This window comes from Scyliorhinus torazame, chromosome 17 (genome assembly GCF_047496885.1).
Source record: "Scyliorhinus torazame isolate Kashiwa2021f chromosome 17, sScyTor2.1, whole genome shotgun sequence".
Classification (NCBI taxonomy): Eukaryota; Metazoa; Chordata; class Chondrichthyes; order Carcharhiniformes; family Scyliorhinidae; genus Scyliorhinus; species Scyliorhinus torazame.
In genome coordinates, this window is record NC_092723.1 from 42,092,774 (window position 1) to 42,112,988 (window position 20,215).

The 20,215-nt window shown below is 48.3% G+C and overlaps 1 protein-coding gene across 1 annotated transcript in view; it reads left to right on the forward strand.

Annotated features, from left to right (window-relative positions):
* The window catches only part of LOC140393837 (protein FAM107B-like), a 61,417-nt gene that overhangs the window by 20,103 nt on the left and 21,099 nt on the right, over window positions 1-20,215 (forward strand). The window contains exon 3 of the mRNA XM_072480353.1: window positions 18,327-18,486. Coding sequence (XP_072336454.1) covers window positions 18,327-18,486 — 160 coding nt within the window. The remainder of the gene's footprint in view (window positions 1-18,326; window positions 18,487-20,215) is intronic.

Genomic DNA, 20,215 nt, shown 5'->3' on the forward strand with positions numbered 1-20,215 from the left:
TGTATACATTTTTCATTTCTATTACTAGGGGCTGAAATCACTTCTTGAGGCGGAAAGTGGGAACCACTCAGTGGAACCAGAGGCGGTATTTTACCAGTGGCAGCCAATTAACAGGCCAGCACTGGGCTAACCATTAATCGAAGATGACAATCCATATCCGAGAGCAGCTGACCCAATCAGGGGGCCTGCTATTCGTCAGCACCACTGCTGGTAACGGTCGCTGCAGAGGTTGCCGGTTGAATGAAAGGGTGTTTCAAAGCTGAGGCACTCTTGAAGAGCAGGTAAGTTTTTTTTTCTGCAAGGGACTGCCAAGCGGACAGGTCCGGTAATCAGGGTTGGTGGTTGGCTGGGGTTTACATTTTGGTGATGGCATCTTGGCCACAGAGGTGGCCATTGCCATGGAGAGATCATAAAGGAGGTAACTCCTCCCCCGCCAACAACCACCACTCCCCCAAAATCTATCACTACCCCCCCCCCCAAACAACCACCATTTCCCCTCCCCTTCCGCCAACAACCATCACTTCCCCTTCGTTCAAAATTCATCACTTCCCCCTCCCCCCCCCCAACAACCACCACTCCCCCCCCCCCAACAACCACCACTCCCCCTCCCCTCCCGCCAACAACCACCACTCCCCCTCCCCTCCTGCCAACAACCACCACTCCCCCTTCCCTCCCGCCAACAACTACCACTCCCCCTCTCCCCCCGCCAACAACTACCACTCCCCCTCTCCCCAGGAACTCGCTGAAAGGCTGACAAAGTTCACCTGTCTGTATCGAATGTGGCAGCAAGCCCTCCTGATGTGGCAAAATACCATGGGAGTGGGAAATAGCCCTTATTTGGACCCTTAAGAGATTCATTGACCGCCTGGTGAATATCCATGCTGCTCCTGCTGTTCTTAATATGTCACATCATAATCTGCACTGTTCAATGTATCGCCACATAAGACTTCCGGTTGTGGCGATGACCAGCTAAGCCGCACGTTTCGGCACCTCCCGTTTCAACTGACTTTTGGGCTCTTATCGGGAGCCCCAACAGAAATTTTTTACGGCCAAACCCAGTGTGAGGCGACAAAGGAAGGCGTCCCCCCGGGTGTGGATGGAAAGAAGCGATTGTAGTGGCCAGATTGCGGAGGATCCTCTGGAGCAGCGGCAGAGAAGAGAAGGGAGAAGCAAGATGGCGGCTGAGGGAGCCCAGATGGTATGGGGCCCGGAACAGCAGGAGTTCCTCCGGCGATGTGTGGAGGAGCTCAAGAAGGAGGTGCTGGCGCCGATGTTGCTGGCGATTGAGGGATTGAAGGAGACGCAAAAGACCCAGGCGATGGAGCTCCGTGGAGTGAAGGCAAAGGCAGCCGAGAATGAAGACGAGATACAGGGCTTGGTGGTGAAGAAGGAGACGCACGAGGCACTACACAAGAGGTGTATAGAGAGGCTGGAAGCCCTGGAAAATAGCTCGAGGAGGAAGAATCTAAGGATTTTGGGTCTACCCGAAGGGACAGAGGGAGCTGATGTTGGGGCGTATGTGAGTACGATGCTCCATACTTTAATGGGAGCTGAGGCCCCGACGGGCCCCCTGGAAGTGGAGGGAGCATACCGGGTCCTCGTGAGAAGACCAAAGGCAGGGGAATTACCGCGAGCAATAGTGGTGAGGTTCCACCGCTACAAGGACAGGGAGATGGTCCTGAGATGGGCTAAGAAGACACGGAATAGCAGGTGGGAGAACGCGGTAATCCGCGTGTATCAAGATTGGAGTGCGGAGGTGGCGAGAAGGAGGGCGAGTTTCAATCGGGCCAAGGCGGTGCTCCACAGAAAGAAAGTAAAATTTGGAATGCTGCAGCCAGCAAGACTGTGGGTTACACACCAGGGCAAACACCACTACTTCGAGATGGCAGAGGAGGCGTGGACATTTATTCAAGAAAAGTTGGACTAGATTTGAGGAATTGATGTTTGGAAAGAAGTAGCGAGGTGGTGGCAAAGAAATGCAAAGTGGGGAGAGGGGGAGGGTTTATCTGTAAAAATGTTAGACGGGAGAATTTTTCTCCCCCCCCCCCCCCGAGGGGGGGGGACACAAAGAAATGTGGGCGCCGGTGGGGAAGGGGACAGGGAAGGGGAGAGGGAGCTGCGCCACTAGGGGCGGGGCCGAGAGGGAAGCGCGGGTTTTTTTCCCGCGCTATGGAAATTGCGGCGGGAAAAGTGGGCGCAGGAAGGAAGGGGGCCTCACACGCAGGGAGGCCAAGGGTAAACGGGGGAAGCCGAGGTCAGACAGAGTTTGCTGACTCCCGGAAGCAATATGGGGGGAGCAATCAAGCTAGAAGGGAATCTAGCTTGGGGGGGGGGGGGGGGATTAACTGGGTTGCTGCTGCTGAGGGTAAGGGGGAGCTGATACGGGATGGGATGGTCGGGACGGGAGGGCGCCGTCTGGGGGACAAACGGGTGCGTGGGACCCAGGTGAGGAGCTGGTTTAAAAAAGGGGATGGCTAGTCGACGATGGGGGGGGGGGGGGGGGGGGGTAAAGGGCCCCCCCAACCCGGTTGATCACGTGGAACGTGAGAGGGCTGAATGGGCTGATTAAGAGGGCAAGGGTATTTGCGCACCTAAAGAGACTGAAGGCGGATGTGGTTATGCTTCAGGAGACGCACCTGAAATTGGCGGATCAGGTCAGATTAAGGAAAGGATGGGTGGGACAGGTATTCCACTCAGGCTTAGATACAAAAAATAGAGGGGTGGCAATACTGGTGGGGAAACGGGTATCGTTTGAGGCTAAGACCATAGTGGTGGACAGTGGGGGCAGGTACCTGATGGTGAGTGGCAGATTGCAACGTGAGGCGGTGGTGCTGGTGAACGTATATGTCCCGAACTGGGATGACGCGGGTTTTATGAAGCGGATGTTGGGGCGCATCCCGGACCTAGAGATGGGAAATTTGGTAATGGGGGGGGGACTTCAACACGGTGCTGGACCCAGGGCTGGACCGGTCCAGATCTAGGACCGGGAGGAGGCCGGCAGCGGCCAAAGTGCTTAAGGGGTTTATGGAGCAGATGGGAGGAGTAGAACCCTGGAGATTTGCTAGACCGAGGAGTAAAGAGTTTTCCTTCTTCTCCGACGTCCATAAAGTATACTCCCGGATAGACTTTTTTGTCCTAGGAAGGGCGCTGATCCCGAAAGTGGTAGGAACGGAATATTCGGCAATAGCCGTTTCAGATCACGCCCCACATTGGGTGGATCTGGATCTAGGAGAGGAGAAGGAGCAGCGCCCACTTTGAAGATTAGACATGGGACTGTTGGCGGACGAGGGGTTTTGTGGAAGGGTGAGGGGATGTATTGAAAGATACCTAGAGGTCAATGATGATGGAGCGGTCCAGGTGGGAGTAGTATGGGAGGCGCTGAAGGCGGTGGTTAGGGGGGAGCTGATTTCCATAAGAGCCCACAGGGGGAAACAAGAGGGTAAAGAAAGGGAGAGACTGATTGGGGAGATTCTGAGGGTGGATAGGCAATATGCGGAGGCCCCGGATGAAGGGCTATACAGGGAAAGACGGAGACTACAGACGGAGTTTGACCTGCTGACCACGGGTAAGGCGGAGACGCAGTGGAGGAAGGCACAGGGAATACAATACGAATATGGGGAAAAGGCGAGCCGATTGCTGGCCCAACAACTTAGGAAGAGGGGGGCGGCGAGAGAGATCGGATGAGTTAGGGACGGGGAGGGAAGGATGGAGCAGAGAGCGGGGAGGGTGAACGGGGTGTTTAAGTTATTTTATGAGAGGCTGTATAAGTCCCAACTCCCGGAGGGGAAAGAGGGAATGATACACTTCCTGGACCAGCTGGAGTTCCTGAGGGTTGAGGAGCAGGAGGTGGCAGGTTTGGGAGCGCAGGTCGAGGTGGAGGAGGTGATTAAAGGAATTGGGAACATGCAGGCAGGAAAGGCCCCGGGACCAGATGGGTTCCCGGTGGAATTTTACAGGAAATATGTGGACCTACTGGCCCCACTCCTGACGAGAACCTTCAATGAGGCTAAGGAAAGGGGGACACTACCCCCGACAATGTCGGAGGCGATGATATCGTTGATCCTGAAACGAGACAAAGACCCGCTGCAGTGCGGGTCATACAGGCCCATCTCCCTCCTAAATGTAGATGCCAAGTTACTGGCCAAAGTGATGGCGACAAGGATAGAGGACTGTGTCCCAGGGGTGGTACATGACGACCAGACAGGGTTTGTTAAAGGGAGGCAATTGAATGCCAATATACGAAGGTTGCTGGGGGTGATGATGATGCCCCCACCGGAGGGGGAGGCGGAGATAGTGGTGGCGATGGATGCAGAGAAGGCATTTGATAGAGTGGAGTGGGACTACCTGTGGGAGGTACTGAAGAGATTTGGAGTTGGAGAGGGCTTCATCAGATGGGTTCAGCTCCTGTACGGGGCCCCGGTGGCAAGCGTGGTTACAAACAGGCAACGATCCGACTATTTCCGATTACATAGGGGCACAAGACAGGGGTGCCCCCTGTCCCCGTTACTGTTCGCGTTGGTAATCGAGTCATTGGCCATAGCGCTGAGGGGCTCTAAGAAGTGGAGGGGGGTGCTCAGTGGAGGAGAGGAACATCGGGTGTCATTATATGCGGATGATTTGCTGCTATATGTGGCGGACCCAGTGGAGGGGATGCCAGAGATAATGTAGACACTCAGGGAGTTTGGAGAGTTCTCGGGATATAAATTGAATATGGGAAAGAGTGAACTTTTTGTGATGCACCCCGGGGAACAGGGCAGGGGAATAGACGATCTGCCGCTGAGGAGAGTAGCAAGGGATTTTCGATATCTAGGGATCCAGGTGGCCAGGAACTGGGGAACCTTGCATAAACGTAACTTGACGCGACTGGTAGAGCAGATGGAGGAGGACTTTAAGAGGTGGGACATGGTGCCCCTGTCATTGGCGGGTAGAGTACAGGCGGTTAAAATGGTGGTCCTCCCGAGGTTTCTTTTCGTGTTTCAGTGCCTCCCCATACCGATTACAAAGGCCTTTTTCAAGAAAGTGGACAGGAGTATTATGAGCTTTGTGTGGGCTGGAAAGACCCCGAGGGTAAAGAGGGGGTCCCTGCAGTGCAGTAGGGACAGAGGGGGACTGGCACTGCCGAGTCTGAGTGACTATTATTGGGCCGCCAACGTGTCTATGATATGTAAGTGGATGAGGGAAGAAGAAGGGGCGGCGTGGAAAAGACTGGAGATGGCGTCCTGTAAGGGAACAAGTTTAAAAGCACTGGCGACGGCGCCGTTACCGTTCCCCCCGAAAAGATACACCACAAACCCAGTAGTGGTGGCGACTTTGAAGATTTGGGGGCAGTGGAGACGACATAGGGGAGTGATGGGTGCCTCGGTGTGGTCCCCGATAAGGAACAATCACAGGTTCGTCCCGGGGAGGATAGATGGGGGATTCCAATCTTGGCAGCGAGCAGGAATTGGGAAGTTGAAGGACTTGTTCTTGGACGGGACGTTCGCGGGTTTGGGAGCATTGGTAGAAAAATACGGGTTGCCACCTGGGAATGCCTTCCGATATATGCAAGTGAGGGCATTTGCGAGGCAACAGGTGAGGGAATTTCCGCAGCTCCCGGCGCAAGGGATCCAGGACAGAGTGATTTCGGGGGCATGGGTCGGTGAAGGTAAAGTGTCCGATATATACAGGGAAATGAGAGACGAGGGGGAGACGATGGTAGAGGAGCTGAAGGGTAAATGGGAGGAGGAGCTGGGGGAAGAGATTGAGGAGGGGCTGTGGGCAGATGCCCTAAGTAGGGTAAATTCCTCGTCCTCGTGTGCCATGCTTAGCCTGATCCAATTCAAGGTTCTACACAGGGCGCATATGACGGGAGCAAGGCTGAGTAGATTTTTTGGAGTGGAGGATAGGTGCGGGAGGTGCGCGGGAAGCCCGGCGAACCACACCCACATGTTTTGGTCATGTCCGGTATTGCAAGGGTTCTGGGTGGGTGTGGCAAGAGTGATCTCAAAGGTGGTGGGGGTCCGGGTCGAACCGAGCTAGGGGTTAGCTATATTTGGGGTTGCAGAAGAGCCGGGAGTGCAGGAGGCGAGAGAGTCCGATGTTTTGGCCTTTGCGTCCCTAGTAGCCCGGCAAAGGATTCTACTTATGTGGAAAGAAGCCAAACCCCTGGGCGTGGAGGCCTGGATAAACGACATGGCAGGGTTTATAAAATTGGAGCGAATAAAATACGCACTAAGAGGTTTGACTCAAGGGTTCACCAGGGGTTGGCAACCGTTCCTTGACGATCTTGCAGAGCGATAAGGGAAAACAGGAAAGACAGCAGCAGCAACCCAGGGGGGGGGGGGGGGGGGGGGTGTATTCGGTGTTTTTTTTTGGTGTTCTTTTCTTTCTTTCCATGCTAGTTGTTTATATTTATTTTTTCAGTATTATTATTTCTCTTTTCTTGTTCTTTTTCTGCACGTGTTGTTAGTTTAATATATTGTTTAAATAACGGTCAATGTACATTTTGTTACAAAGTTGTAAAAATGGAAAATGCTTTCTGATTGAAAATCTTTAATAAAATATATATTTTTAAAAAAATGTATCGCCACATGTAAATGAACTATATAACTGATCATTGAGGTGATGTGAGTTGGTTAGCTCACTTGGCTAGATGGCTAGTATGTGGAATAAACTGACACCAACAACACAGGATCTGATTTCTCATTCTGGCTGAGGTAGATTCAGGGCTGATGTCTCGCCCTACCCATAGTTAAAACAAACCATGACACTTTGTTGAGGTTTAGCAAATAATCACCAAGGACCTGCCTTTGGGCAGAGGACTCAAGACCTGATCACTAAGTGACAGGGCCTCAACTATTTACCTTTTTGCTCCTATCTCTAATTGCATGCCAGCATCTCAAAATGCCCTTAAAATCCATTTTAACAATTCCTTCAAGTTAGTATTTTTCAGTATCATGGGTCAAATCATGTGGCACCTCATTCATTATCTTTATAGTCTTTTTTCAAAGTTAAATTTAATTATTTTCTTAAAGTTACAAAGCCAATGCCCAGAGTTGACGGTGCAAGCCCTTAATCCATCTCTTTGCTTGCTCAAAAACACAATTCAAATTCAAATCAAATCCATTCATAGTCCCCTCATGAGAGATATACTAGATACAAGCTGTCAAGAAGAGACACTGCACCTAATTTGGGGTTTGATCTGTCACTTGATCTTCGCCAAAAGGCAGAGAATCATTAAATTTTCAGTCATGCATCCACGCCCTGCTAATCTGATGGTACAGTGATTTTGTTCCTGCTTTGTTGCTTGCACTATTGTGCTTTGGGCTTTTACTTTATCATCAGTTGTCCCTTTGGTTCAGCATCATTTCTGCAATGCTCCTTTTCGTGATGCATTTCAGCTTCGTGTCCATAATGCTTTCCTTTGGGAGTGGACTAACCATTTCACACTCCCTATTCATTTTCTTTGCGTTGGTGACATTTGTTGACTGGTATTTTTGGTTAATTTAAACATTAAGCAGTCTGTTTGATCATTGGGTGATAGTTATCCCACTTTAGTCAACATGATAGAGCATTCACTTACACCCCTTCCCCCAGCCTTGATGGTCACAGCCAGATGTTAATTTCCACAAATCCCTTTTGAACTGAAACTTGTACATTTAATCTTCACAGTGTGACTGGGCTGAGGTTTAACAATTAATGGTGTATCATTCTCTGGACAATGGTGACTCTGCTACAACCTCTGAAAAGTAACACACCAATGTACACAGGTTAATTTATTTACAGAGCAAGTAATATACAGAAACAAGGCGGCACTTGAATACTAATGCAGAACAAAAACCAAACATACATAATATCTAAGATATTTAAAAGTAAATGGAAAAACAAACTGAATCATTGCAGTTCTTGTCAGGAATTAGAATCTGCTGGTTATTATAATAAATATTTTTGGAGCTCCCATCTACATTCCAAATTGAAATACAAATGGTATCGATACTGAAGGCTGAAGAACTATTCCTGGATCGTCTGTTTTTTCTTGCTTTGATGTAGAAGGAGTCCCTTTGAACATCTGAAAGCCGTCACAACAAACAATGTGTTGATGACTCAGGAAATGGGTTTACTCATTGATCTTCACATCTCCCCAGTTATAACGGTTCTTAACACTTGATAGGAAATTAACTTTCGCATTTGCTCCATTGCCCCAAGAAGGATAAGTCAAAGAGCTAAACGTACTCTCTGGTGTCAATCACATGCAATAAACATTTGAAACAGAGCTACAGATCAGAGAGTTCGCTCACAAGATCCATTTCAATTCAAATTTGCCCCATCAAAAATCACAAGTAAATCAAACTTCCTATATCCAAGTGTGGGCCGTTGACCATCTTCTGCGTTTACTATAGTGAGGTCCAGCCTAAGAACATTGTCAGGTTTCTTTTAAACTAAAACGTTGCCCTCCCAGATCAATTTGTATTTACACCTTTGCTAACATAGATATTTAATTCTAATTTCTCCAACTTTATACCTTCAGAATACTTTATATGCAAATTTGTAGGGACAAATTAGTTATCATGATTTGGAGTGCTGCTGATTTTTTCTTTATTACTTTATCAGAGTTTCAGAGTGTTTACAGGGGCAAACCCCTAATCCAGCTCCTTGCCTGCTCAAAAAACCAATTCAAATTGAATCCAATTCATGGTCCCCGCAAGAGAGACATACCAGATCCAGGCATTACACCTGACCTCACACTCACCTTAGCCAAAAGGCCGAGTGTCTGGGAAGTTGATGCTTCTTTGAGTTCGTGGACAAACTAACCTGGACAAACTAACCTGGGAAATTGTATGCTCGGGGTAATCAATTAACCAGCTCACTTCAATGTGTAGACTAAAATCAGTAATTCCCAAACCCTGACTAATGGCAAGTAACAATCTGACAGACAATATTTCTTAGACAATAGTTATAAGTCAGGTTATGAAGTATTAAAATCAGCAAAAGCAAAAAAAAACAACAATTAGAGTATATCGATAAATCACATGCAGTTTGTTACAGAATGCTCGCAGTCAGGCAGATTTTGCAATTCTCTGCAGTAAAACTTTGCATCCCTGAGCAGCTTTTGTGTGAGAAAAACAAAGTTACAGAATCCACCATTTGTCATGGGCCATATGGCAGTAACAAGTGGTGGACTAATAAAACATCCTTTTCCCCAGTCTGACAGCTTCCTGTTATGGAATTGTCATTCAGCATGGGCTTCAAAGGGGCTTGAGCAGGTCCACCCTCGGAATCTGGTCACCAAAGCCCTTGTTTAGACAGCCATCACAGCTGGTCGCTCTTCCATGAACTGGCACAACAGCAGACTGCAAATCTGGGAAGATCCCATCCCAAATAATCTATATTTAAATGCTTCTATCACCTGAGTGGGCTGTGGGTCTCACCTGTTCAATAGGAAAAATGAACTTCCATTCCTCAAAGCTCCTAATCCTGTAACAATCATCAAATGTAATTAAAGACATCAAGAAGAGAAAAAAATCAATCAGGAATATAGAGACAAATATGTGCATAGATGTGAATCATTGTGGAGTCCTTAGTTTTGATAATACGTACTCCATTTAGTTTAGCTATTCTCAGAAAGCAGTTGTTAATTTGAAGTGATTATAAAGCTGATCAACCATGTTTACGGTGCCGTTGTTTCAAGCTGTGCATAGACTTTGCTCCGTAAACACGGCCAGCCGGATCTTGGACCCACGCCATGGGTTCCCCTGGCAGTGGGATGGATGAGCCATTCAAATTGCCATTGGCTTCAGCAGGTTCCTCATGTTGCAAAAGATGGGGCTGGCCACATTTTCTTTATTCCTTCATAGGATGTGGGCATAGCTGGAAAAGCCAGCATTTGTTGCCCATCCTTAATTGCCCTTGCATTGAACATTTCAGAGGGCATTTAAATGTTAATCACGTTGCTGTGCATCTGGAATTACATGTAGGCCAGACTGAGTATGACAGATTTCCTTTCCTAAAGGACATGAGTGAACCAGATGTTTTTTTTTAATAAACATTTTATTGAGGTATTTTTGGTATTGTAACAACAAAATAAACAATGTACATGAAATTATAAACATAGTGCAAAAGCCACATGTTTATACACCACGCCCCTTCCTTACAGGTCCCACCTTTATTAACCCCCTACTCTAAGCTAAACTCACCCCCCCCCCCTTCTGCTGACGATTAATTTTCTGCGAAGAAGTCGATGAACGGTTGCCACCTCCAGGCGAACCCTAACAGTGACCCTCTCATGGCGAACTTGATTTTCTCCAGACAGAGAAAACGAGCCATGTCCGATAGCCAGGTCTCCGACTTCGGGGGCTTTGAGTCCCCCCAAGCTAATAGTATCCGTCTCCGGGCTACCAGGAAGGCAAAGGCTAGAATGTCTACCTCTTTCTCCTCCTGGATTCCCGGGACTTCCGACACCCCGAAAATCGCCACCTCTGGACTCGGTACCACCCTTGTTTTTAACACCGTGGACATGACATCTGCAAACCCCTGACAAAATCACCTAAGCTTCGGACATGTCCAGAACATGTGGACATGGTTCGCTGGTCCTCCCGCACATTTTGCACACCTGTCTTCCACCCCAAAGAATCTGCTCATCCGGAGCACTGTCTTGTGAGCCCGATGAATGACCTTGAATTGTATCAGGCTGAGCCGAACACATGTTGCTGACGTGTTGACTCTACTCAACGCGTCCGTCCATAGACCATCCTCTATCTCTCCTCCCAGCTCCTCCTCTCACTTGCGTTTCAGCTCCTCGGTCTGCGTCTCCTCTGACTCCATAAGTTCCTTGTAAATGTCAGAGACGCTCCCATCTCCTACCCACCCTCTGGAAACTACCCTTTCCTGAATCTCCCTTAGCGGTAGGAGCGGGAAGGTTGACACCTGTTACATAGGAAGCCCCGCACCTGCAGATACCAGAATCCGTTTCCCCTCGCCAACCCAAACTTCTCCTCCAGCGCCCTTATACTCAGAAAGCTCCCCTCTATAAACGTGTCCCTCATCCTCTCAATCCCTGCTCTCCTCCATATCCGGAACCCCCATCCATTCTTCCCGGGGCAAACCGGTGATTATTACAGATTGGGGACCAGACCGATGCACCCTCTGCTCCAAAATGTCTCCTCCATTGCCCCCAGACACTCAGGGCTGCCACCACCACGGGGCTGGTGGAGTGCCGTGCCGGCGGGAATGGCAGAGGCGCAGTTACCAACGCCCCCAGACTGGTGCCCTTGCATGAAGCTGCCTCCATACGCTCCCATGTCGACCCCTCCCCCACCACCCACTTCCTGATCATGGCTATATTCGCCGCCCAGTAATAGCTACTAAAATTTGGCAGCGCCAGCTCGCCCTCTCCCGACTCCGCTCAAGCATTACCTTCCTTACTCGCCTAAACAAAGCCAGTGATCACTTTGCTGACCCGTTTAAAAAAGGAATAAAGATGGGGAGACACTGAAATACAAACAGGAATCTTGGGAGGACCGTCATCTTCACCGTCTACACCCTCCCAGCCAGTGACAACGGAAGCGCGTCCCATCTCCGAAAATCGTCCTTCATTTGGTCTACTAGTCGGTGTCATAATATACACCAGTATATCATGGTGCAGATACACACACTGATGGACACACAGCGGGACCAATGAACACACACAACACCGCAGCCAATCACCAGTTAGAGCACACGCACTATAAAGACAGGGGCATCAGAGTTCCCGCTCATTTGAGATGCAGCCTCCTAGTAGGACAGAGCTTACAGCTTGCAACACAGATCTTCACCATGTGCTGAGTGCATAGACTGGTTAGGACAAGGCATAGGTTTTAGTTCAATCTAATATCGTGTTAACCCACAGTGAAAGTATGTTTAACAGTTTCTGACTTAATAGTGTTGCACTATTTTAAGTGTTGGTGGCCTGTATGTGTTCCACGGATCCCGAGCACCCAACACATCATGATACCAGGAGTTGAGGGATATTAGAACTTCTTAGACATACCTGCAAGGGATCTGCCTTCCACCAGCATATAGTCATCCTGCAAAATGGACAGCGTCCGCCTGCCGCCGGCGCTCCGCATCACCGGTAACCTAGGGGCCAACTGGAAGATATTCAAACAACGCTTCCAGCTCTACCTTGAAGCCACAGACCGGGTGGATGCCTCGGGCACCTGGAAGATCGCTCTCTTCCTATTCACGGCCGGGGACCATGCCATCCACATTTGAATTCTCTCACCTTTGCTGGTGAGAGAATAAAACAAGACGGTTCTCCTCAAGTTTGACACTCACTGCAGCATAGAGGTGAATGAAAGTTTAGAGCGCTATGTATTCCAACATCGTTTGCAGGGTAAGGATGAGCCTTTCCAGTCCTTTCTCCCCCACCTCCGCATCCTTGCGCAGTCCTGTAGCTACGGGCCCGCCTCCGACTCCATGATACGCGACCAGATCGTTTTCGGTGTTCAGTCGGACCCCCTACGCCAGCAGCTCCTCAAGGTAAAGCAGCTCACCCTAGCGACTGCCATCGAGACCTGCGTGCTACACAAAAACGCCACCAGTCAGTATTCCCACATCCAAGTGGCTGAAACGGCGTGGCAAGGTCCCCACGAGGCGGAACGGGTCCAAGCAATCGAGCAACTCCAGGGCCTCAGCCTGGATGAGGGCGGCCATTTTGCGTGCTTTTCGCGGACTCCCGCGCTTGTGCGCACCAAACGAGGGGACGGCGACGTCGACGAACGTAATGCGCAGGCGTGCACCACGTATGACCGCGCATGCGCAGTGGCGCAGCGAACGTACTGACGCTACGATGTGCGGCAACTGTGGCTCCGTCCATTTAAAACGGCAATGTCCTGCCAAATCTCGACAATGCCTGAGATGTGGCAAACTTAGCCACTATGCTGCTTTATGCAGATCAGCTCAGCCTGCCAACTCATATCGCTCCAGCTAGCCTCGTAGGAATGTCTGGGCCATTCAGCCCATGGTCACTGAGTCCGATGCGGACCTACTACCCGATATTGACAACTAGGACCAGAAGGCACCTTTTCAAGTCAGTTACGTTACAAAGAACAGGTGACCCCGAAGCAAAGAATCCAGCCTCTATCGGTATACAGCATCGATCCGGACGATGAGTGGTGTGCCACCCTGACGGTCAACCGGTCCCAAATACGATTCCGCCTGGACACTGGTGCCTCCGCCAATCTCCTTGCGCGGTCGGACCTCCAAAGCCTTTGTGTCAAACCAGCCATCCTTCCATCAGCCTGCCAGCTATTAGATTACAAAGGCAATGCTATTGCTGCCAGCGGCTCATGCCAACTTGAAGTGACGCACAGGTCACGCAAAGCCATCTTTCCCTTTGAAATCGTGGGCTCCTCGTAAGCCTCCCTGCTTGGCGCGCAGGGATGCAAGCTGTTGAACCTAGTTCAGAGAGTTCACTCTCTCTCTCCTGCTGACACGTCTGCCTTTCAGGACACCGACTTCAGGGCGCAACTCAACGCCATTATCAACCAGCACCATGATGTCTTCGAGGGCATGGGCACGCTCCCAGCCACCTACAAGATCTTATTAAAACAGAATGCCACGCCTGTGGTGCACGCACCTCGCAGGGTCCCAGCACCCTTTAAGGACCGCCTCAAGCAGCAGCTGCAGGACCTCCAGAACTAAGGAGTGATTTCCAAAGTCACGAACCAACCGACTGGGTCAGTTCCATGGTATGTGTAAAAAAACCTTCCGGTGAATTGAGAATTTGCATTGATCCCAAATATGTAAATCGCAGACTTCCGGTTGCGGCGATGCGGAGCTAAGCCGCATGATTCGGCAGCTCCCGCGATTACGGACTTTCGGGCTCTCCAGAGGAGCCCCAACGGGAATTTTATGAAGATGTCCCGTGTGGGAAGGGGAGAGCAAGGTCCCCCTTCACTGTAAATGGAACGGACAAGAAGTGAAACGGCTAACAAAGCGGCGTTGGAGCAACAAGAGAAGCGAGTTAAGAAAAACAAGATGGCGGAGGCCGGAGATAAAGTGGAAGGCGGGCCGGAGCTGCAAGAGTTTATTAAGCGCTGTTATGAGGAGCTGCGGAAAGAGATGCTGGCGCCTATGTTGTCGGCGATTGAAGGATTAGGGATGACCCAGAAGGCCTACGAGGTAAAGATCCAGGAGGTGCAGAAAAAAGTCAATGAGAACGAGGATGAGATCTTGGGCCTGGCGGTGAAGTTGGAGGCGCACGAGGCGCTGCACATAAGGTGTGCAGAAAGATTCGAAGACCTGGAGAACAGGTCGAGGAGAAAGAATCTTTGGATCCTGGGTCTCCCTGAAGGAGTGGAGGGGGCCGATGCCGGGGCATATGTGAGCACGATGCTCGAGTCGCTGGTGGGTGCGGAGGCCCCTCCGAGGCCTCTGGAGCTGGATGGGGCACATCGGGTGCTGGCGAGGAGGCCCAAGGCCCAAGGGGGGGGGGGGGGGGTGAGGCCCCCCAATCTGGCTGATAACGTGGAATGCGAGGGGCCTGAATGGGCCGGTAAAGAGGGCCCGAGTGTTCGCGCACTTAAAGGGACTGAAGGCAGACGTGGTCATGCTCCAGGAGACACATTTGAAGGTGGCAGACCAGGTCAGGTTAAGAAAGGGATGGGTAGGACAGGTATTCCATTCGGGGCTGGATGCGAAGAACAGAGGGGTGGCAATATTGGTGGGGAAGCGGGTGTCGTTTGAGGCCAAGAATATTGTAGTGGACAATGGAGGTCGATACGTGATGGTGAATGGTAAGTTGCAGGGGACGTGGGTGGTATTGGTAAATGTATACGCCCCGAACTGGGATGATGCTGGATAGGAAGCGTATGTTGGGGCACATTCCGGACCTGGAGGTAGGAAGCTTGATAATGGGTGGGGATTTTAACACGGTGTTGGACCCAACACTGGATCGCTCCAGATCTAGAACCGGAAAGAGGCCGGCTGCGGCCAAGGTGCTTAGGGGGTTTATGGACCAGATGGGGGGAGTGGATCCGTGGAGGTTTGCCAGGCCGTACGCCAGGGAATTTTCTTTTTTCTCCCACGTGCACAAAGCCTACTCCCGGATAGATTTTTTTGTTCTGGGCAGGGCGCTGATCCCGAAAGTGGAGGGAACGGAGTATTCGGCCATAGCCGTTTCAGATCACGCCCCGCACTGGGTGGAACTGTTTTCGGCGGGTGGGTTTGAATTTGGGACTGGAAAATCCTGAGAGATGTCCAAAGTGCATTTCACGCCAGCATAAAAGTGTGACGTGATTGTCCCCTCCCCACCCCCACCGCCCCAGTGTCATAATGAGTTCCCTAACGTTCAACATCCGGAACATTATATCCATACATTGGTGCATCATTATCAAGCCCCAGGTCACTAACCGTGTGGAGTTTGCATATTCTCGCCGTGTCTGCGTGGTTCGCACCCCCACAGACAAAGATGTGCAGGGAAGTTGGAGTGGCCACACTAAATTGCCCCTTAATTGAGAAAAGAAAATAATTGGATGGTCTAAATTTATTGTTTTTAAAAATCATTATCAGGCCTCTACATCTGAATCACCCCCTATAAGAAAATCCATTCGCGTCGGCATGAGGGAAGATCAGGGGGAAATCTAACTGTTTTCCCAAGTCGTGCATCTGATGAGCAAACCTCCCAAAGGATCTCAGGTGAGTGCATCGCTCAGGGGGAGAAGTTTATGACTGGGCAGTGGCAGGAAGAGGTTATATGATGGTGGTGGGGCGGGGCGGGGTAGGCGCAGAAACAGTTACAAGTGAACTTTGGTGCACTTGGGCGGTCTTTTAAAATGGTACACTGATCTTCAAATAATTAAGTTGTTAGCGGTGCAGGGTCAATCAGAGCCCACCCAGCCAGCATGATGTCATGGGACCTGCTACTTTTTCTCTATGTCCAGAACAATGTGGCAGAGAGAGTTGCTGACACCACTTACCACCTGCTACCGGCCAATATTTGGGAAAATTTGTATATCCATGTGTGTGTTGCTTTCCCTCTCCATTGTTCTGGCTCTCCTTAAATGCCAATCATCGGTAATATCTTTCAGTTTAGACAATATGTCCACCACTGAAATGTTAACTTTCTTGTACAGATGTTGCCTGACCTGCTACGTGTATCCAGAATATTCATTCACTCTTTCAGATTTCCAGCACCTGCAACTTCTTTGCTTTCCATATGTCAATCCTTCTTTGTGTGGGTTGAATGCTATGTCTTCATCATGACAGTATTGGTGAATACATTTAAAGAGAATTGAGTACGTATCTTACAAGCTTACTTATCTCCCCGAACTACACCGGAATGTGGCGACTCGGGGCTTTCCACAGTAACTTCATTGAAGCCTACTTGTGACAATAAGCGATTATTATATTATTATTATATTATCTTAGGGTGACTCCCCAATGCTGTCAGCATGGTGAGGTGATGTCTTTTGGAGTGAGGTCACTTGTTCTTGTTCAGGTGGAAAGCAAATATTCTATGCTGCTGTTTGAAAAAGACCAGGGTTGTTCTCTGGGTGCCCCCTACCATTATTTAACCCTCAACTTCCACCATCAAAAAAATAATTTTGTTTCAGCATTTAAAGGACCTTTCATGAATTAGTGGGCTGTGTGACGACATAACAGTGGCTGCCCTTCAAATGTCAATTCTTCTCTCTTTAAGTGACGTATTTATCTTTGTAAATTTGCTCAAAATATTCTCATAAGTGTTCCACTTCTGAAGCTTTTTGGTAAGGTAATGTTTAATGTTTATTAATTCCTTCCATAACAAAATCAGTAAAGGAATTCTCATTTTAAATATTGTCACTGAGGTGCTTTATGTCAAATCATGATTTTTAATCCACCGGCTGGAAACATTAAATTAAAATTTTAAAAACAAACTTTTTTAAAACACACAGACAAAGGGTGACTTGAGATCACAGTCAATGATGGCTAGCCCAATTTGAATTACTATACATTCCACATTCCAATTCAGTGAAATGGAAACATTCTGTCTGCAAAACCCATCAAAGACAATGATTTTAGCGATGTGTAATGGACTCACAATTCCTGTCTCATTAACAAGGCACCTTTGGCAATCACCGAAGGTATTCAACTATTGGAGATGGACCATTAACACTCATCACTGGGACAATGGGATCCTGACTAAGATAGATTTCCAGATATGAGTTAATCAAGTGGCCCTTGGTATGCATGAACAATGACCTTATTTGGATTCCCTTAGCAGTTAGAATAGGAAGGTCACATGACAAGCTAACGCTTTGCATATTATAAGCACCTGTTTTCTTAGTGGAACTGAGGACAAGTAGCTGAGACAGAAGTCCCAAGTGTGATTCCTCCTGTCAACTCAGCTAATAATAAGAATCTTTACTGTCACAAGTAGACTGACATTAACACTGCAATGAAATTACTGTGAAAAGCCCCCTAGTTGCCACATTCCAGTGCCGGGTTCAGGTACACTGAGGGAGAATTCAGAATGTCCAATTCACCTGGAAAGCTTTGATTCCTGTTGGTTGACTGTGACCCTCCAGGGACACCTATGCTGCAAAGTGAGATGGCTTAAAAGAGATTCAACCCATCTCCAGAAGAACATTCAAATCAGTGGGCTCCACCTTTAAGTCAGAAACACTGGGACAATCAAAGGAAAATCGGAAGTCAGCTGAGTCACCAGACTACAAACTGTACATTCCTTTTTTATTTTTAATGAACTCTAATTTGGTCAGCCTATTCTCCACAACAACTCTGTATCTGTATTTGTGTGTGTGAGAGAGAAAGGGGTGCACTTTATTATTTAACATAGATCAGTTTTTTTCTTTGTTAAACTCTAGAAAACTTGGTCAATTGATTCTTTAATGATTGGCAAGTATATCCTTCTCAAACAAAAACTTGTTGCAGTCAAATGAGGAGAGGGGAGTGATGGGAGCCATTTGACCCCCCCCGCCTCATCTGATCTTAACCATATTTACTGGTCCACTCAAACTAATTCTGATAAAATAATGGGCGGGATTTACTGACTACCCCGCCAAGTGTTTTTTGGCAGCGGAGGCAGCCCACCAGCGGGATCTACCGGGCCCACCGTTGTCATCGTGATTTGCCATTGACAGCACCCCTGGTCGCTGGGAAACCCGTGCCCTGGTGTAGGACCGGAATTTCCCAGCAGCATGAACAGCCAGTAAATCCCGCCTAATATTTATACACCAACTGTAACAGTTTCATGATAATTCCTGTTCAGACTTCCATCATATTTAATGATTTTAGCAAAATATACAAAACCGCCAATGTTCAATATTAAATGCTTTTTATGTCTGCATAAAATTGGTTTTCTATTGCAGGATATGCCTGGGCTGCTAACGAGGAGGTGTTAAAGAAAGCTGATGTAACTCAGCCAGATGGCAATACTGAGCTCATTAGACCCAAAAAGTTGAATAATCCTGTGAAAGATTCTAAGAGTTATCTCGAACTCCATCGTGAATTAGTGTTAAGTCACAAAAGGTGAGCAGTAGAATGCTTTTCAAAACAAACCTCCTCATAGAAGTTGTAAACTTTACTTTTTGTTCTAAAGTTTTTTTCCCAGTTAATCAGAGTGCCATTGCCACAAATTCTATACAATTAACATTGATTTCATCTCTTTCTTCAGTCATTGTTACAGATTAAACCAGACTTATCACAACCTTAGCCCAGATCTACTGGTCTCCTGGGGGTCGTACACCTAAAGATGTGCTGGGGGACCCCCCCAAAATCCCAACAACAGGACTCCATAGAATCTCCTGGAACGGTCCCACTTCTGTTGGGCAATTACCCTGCATCAGGAGCCCTGCGAAACTCTGAGTTGGGAGACATCGGATGGTTCCGATTTATTTATCGGAATCGTTCCCCAGGATAGGATAAAATGATTTACACCAGTTCTAACTCCTGGGTAATATACTACTGCATCCCTGACTCCTCACTGGACTTCCTGACTACACCCGTCCACCCCCCTTATCCTCCAGACCACCCCACCATCGTCCACCCCCCTTATCCTCCAGACCACCCCACCATTAGGGAGACATGATGTTAGAAGAAATCAACAAAAAGAGTTAGAAAGGAGGACGATAATTGATAAAACAATCAAAAGTAGAGCAGGGTAAAAGCTCTGGTCTGGAGGGATTGCGTCCACGTATTTTAACAGAAGTTACAGAAGAAAATCAGAGGCATGGTCACATATAACAATTAATCAGAAAAAATGAATAGTACAAGGGACTGGTAGATAGCTAATCCTAATCCTATTTTTAAGAGGGAGTAGGACAAGTCCAGGGAACTATAGACCAATTAGGTAAGGTCAGTGGTAACAAAGACAATAGAATATTTATTCAAAAGTTGGAATAGAAACACATCCTCAAATTGGAAACACACATATTTCAAAAGGAAAGGTCATGCTTCTTCTTAGCCTTTTCACTCCTCAACAGAGCATAGGCCATAGACAAATTCTCTCCATCTAATTGTGTCCAGTTGTTGCCATGCATAGCCCTCGGCTCTCATCTCCTTTTCTGTATCCCGCCTCCATGTGTTCCTTGGTCTACCTTGCTTTCTCTTTCCTTGTGGGCTCCATATGAAAGATTACAGTGCAATGTTGATCCGTGAATTTCGCAATGTATGGTCTATCCAATTTCACTTTCACCTTTTGATGTGGGGGACCATTGGCTTTGTTTTGAATCCTCCCAGAGCCTAATATTATTGTCCATGCTTAACCAACCTTATTGAATTCTTTGAAGGAGTATCAGAAAACGTCAGTGAGGGTAACACAGTAGATGTAGCATATTTGGGTTATCAAAAAGCTTACAGTAAGCTTTTGCACAGTAAATACACAACTAAAGTGAAGAGCTAAGGATTAAGGCCTGGGGAGTTCACTGCTGGGACCACTCTTCCTAACAACTCGTTTTAACAATTTGGATTCCAGAGTCAGAAATATACTTTCCTAAATGTGTAGGTGACACAAAGTTGGACAGTGTACTATAGAATCCCTACAGTGCAGAAGGAGGCCATTCGGTCCATCAAATCTGCCCCAACCCTCTGAAAGAGCACCGTACCCAGGCCCACTCCCCCAGTCTAGCCCTGTAATACCACCTAACTTGCACGTCCCTGGATACTAAAGGGATTTATTTTAGCATGGCCATTCCACCTAATCTGCACATACAGAGTATAAACATTGCATAAACTGTTCGGTCATATTGCTTGTGTCTGT